Genomic DNA, 2,391 nt, shown 5'->3' with positions numbered 1-2,391 from the left:
TGTGTGTGTGTGTGTGTCTCTTCAGGAAGTTGGTGAGCAGCCAAACCAGGAAAACGGAGATCCTCCCCGCAGAGAAAGACGACACGCACGCACCGAGCACGGGACTGATCTGAGCACGCTCAGTTGGACTCTGTAATGAACAGCTTGTCTTCTGTTTTTTTTCTGTGTTTTAAATTAAAGACCAAAGACGAGTTTCTGATTTCACCTGACCTGCTGTTGGCGTTGAGCCCCGCCCCCTTTTGGGTGAAATTGTACCTTTTTTTTTTATAGATAAATAGTTTGTTTTGGTCCAATGTGACGTTACTGTAAACTAAGTTCCCAAACTTATTAGCCCCATTTAGCAAGAAAACAATAAGATTCTGACATATTAATTATTTTCTAAACTATGTTTTATAATAATAATAATGAATTAATACACATAATATGTGTATTATTCAATACGCAAATACGTTTGCGCGCTCTCATGAAGACTTTTATTTTCTTGTTGTTGTCACTTTGTTCTGTTTTCATCAGTGTGAAAATAAACTGGACATCATGAAGTATTGAAACATCCTCGGTTACTAGTTTACAGACGAGCTGCTCTTTAAGGTAAACATTAGCAGTGCAGCAGAGGCTCATGGGAATTAGTTCTGCAGATAGTTTAGGAAATAAATGAAGTTTAAAAGTGGAACCGAGACAAGAAGGAAACAGGTGGTTTTATCTGATATTAAATTGAGCAGTTATTTCAAGGAAATGCTTTTTATTCCCTAAAATTTGTACAAACATACTTAGAAAACTACAAAGCTGTAAAATAAAGTCTTTATTTTCATTATAGATTAATATGCTGATTATTTTATTAACTGATTCTTTTTGTCGTCTATAAAACAGAAAAATATCAAGTTGTCCATTAAAGTATCTCAGAGAACAAATATGTCATTGTGTCTATTTACTGTCATTTAAGACAAAGAAAAGCATCAAATTCTCTCATTTTAACCTAAAACCATTAAAAATAACAACATTTGGAGTTATTGTCTTCTTTAGAAACTAACTTTACTGAGTTACTTTCCACCACTTGTGTGTTTGTTATTTTAAATCACTTAAAGCAGGTTTCCTTTGCACTGTTCTGTTCCATGAATGAAACACTGCTTAGAGGTTATTACTGCAGTAGTGGCGCTCTCTGCTGGACAACACAGGAAATGCAGCCTTTAAATTAGACTTTATTTTCACTATAAATGCTGTTAAAGCCTCTAAAAGATCAATTAATGAAGAATGTGTCTAAAACTACATTTCTGTTAACTAAAATTATGTTTGTACACTTTGTTTAAACCTTCAACAGACATTTTTAAAAGATAAAACTGATCATTTTTAGCCATAAAAACACTGATAAACAAAGTTTGGACGCAGAAATACAAGCAAAGTTTTTATAAATTTGTTTTATTTATGATCCTTTAACAATCTGAAATCACATCAGTTAATGATTTTTATATATATATAAAGTAGAAACATTCACAAGTGTCCAAAACTAACTGACCAGTGTCCCGTTTCTAAAGGTGGACGCAGTAACAGATCCCAGAAATACTGTTTAATATGAACACAATCTTTACCTCAGTTTAATATCCAAGATTTATATGTAAATTCCCCTTTCAAAGTAAAAAGAAACGTGTTTTAGTGCAGTTTCCCAACCACCACCTCCAGTAAAACCAGTTCAATACACAAAGTGCTGAGATTTCAGACGCTGCTCAGTTCCCTGAACTCAACACTGAACTGTTTTATTATCAATAGTTTCATTGTTTTTAGATAAAGTTTAAACTTTGAATTTCATTTGTCGGCAGTGTAAAATAAATAATAATAGTAACGCTGTTATTTTCATTAACGAGTTATCGGCTGATTACTTTATTGATTATTGATTTTGGGCTATAAAACACAAGAAAACTTAACGTACATTTTAGAGCCTAAAACTATAAATATTTTTGGTGTTTGAAACGATGACGTAAAAAAATTGATTCTAAAAATAGTTCTCTTTCCATCAACTAATTGATCATTGATCAGCTCTACAAAACCTAAAACGTCTCCATGGAAACCGTCGTTCTGCTGCAGTTACCCCATCCGACCACCGGGCGGCGGTCAGTACGTGACGAAGTTGGCGGGAAAGATCCCGACGCGCCCGTTGTCCAGTTGCCCCTCCCACCAGTCGTACTGCGAGTCGGTCTTGGTGATGACGGCGATCCGGTCTCCGGGGCTGAAGCTCAGGTCACCGGGCTGCTGACCGGCGAACGCGTGTGTCGCCGTGACGACCAACTGGCCGCTGGCTCCGCCCACTGACGAGTCTCCGCCTACAGGAAAATTAAAGGGGCCTTTAATGGATCCGCAACATTTATTTAAAGGAATAGTTCAATCTTTCAGGAAACTGAT

At 36.3% G+C, this 2,391-nt stretch overlaps 2 protein-coding genes across 2 annotated transcripts in view; one reads left to right on the top strand and one right to left on the bottom strand.

The window, feature by feature from the left end:
• LOC118340106 (solute carrier family 22 member 13) overlaps positions 1–908 on the top strand; it is a 1,762-nt gene extending 854 nt beyond the window's left edge. The window contains exon 2 of the mRNA XM_035677967.1: positions 26–908. Within this exon, the coding sequence (XP_035533860.1) occupies positions 26–113 (88 nt within the window). The 3' untranslated portion in view covers positions 114–908. The remainder of the gene's footprint in view (positions 1–25) is intronic.
• Positions 909–1,403: 495 nt separating this feature from the next.
• The window catches only part of sh3yl1 (SH3 and SYLF domain containing 1), a gene marked incomplete in the record, with an annotated part of 4,232 nt that continues 3,244 nt past the window's right edge, over positions 1,404–2,391 (bottom strand). Inside the window, 1 exon segment of the mRNA XM_035677954.1 lies at positions 1,404–2,312. Within this exon segment, the coding sequence (XP_035533847.1) occupies positions 2,104–2,312 (209 nt within the window).

The sequence above is a fragment of the Morone saxatilis genome, unplaced genomic scaffold (genome assembly GCF_004916995.1).
Source record: "Morone saxatilis isolate NCDOM2014 unplaced genomic scaffold, NCSU_SB_2.0 Contig6, whole genome shotgun sequence".
In the NCBI taxonomy this organism is placed as follows: domain Eukaryota; kingdom Metazoa; phylum Chordata; class Actinopteri; family Moronidae; genus Morone; species Morone saxatilis.
Note: the sequence above shows the minus strand (reverse complement) of the source record. Positions and strands in the feature narration are given on the sequence as shown.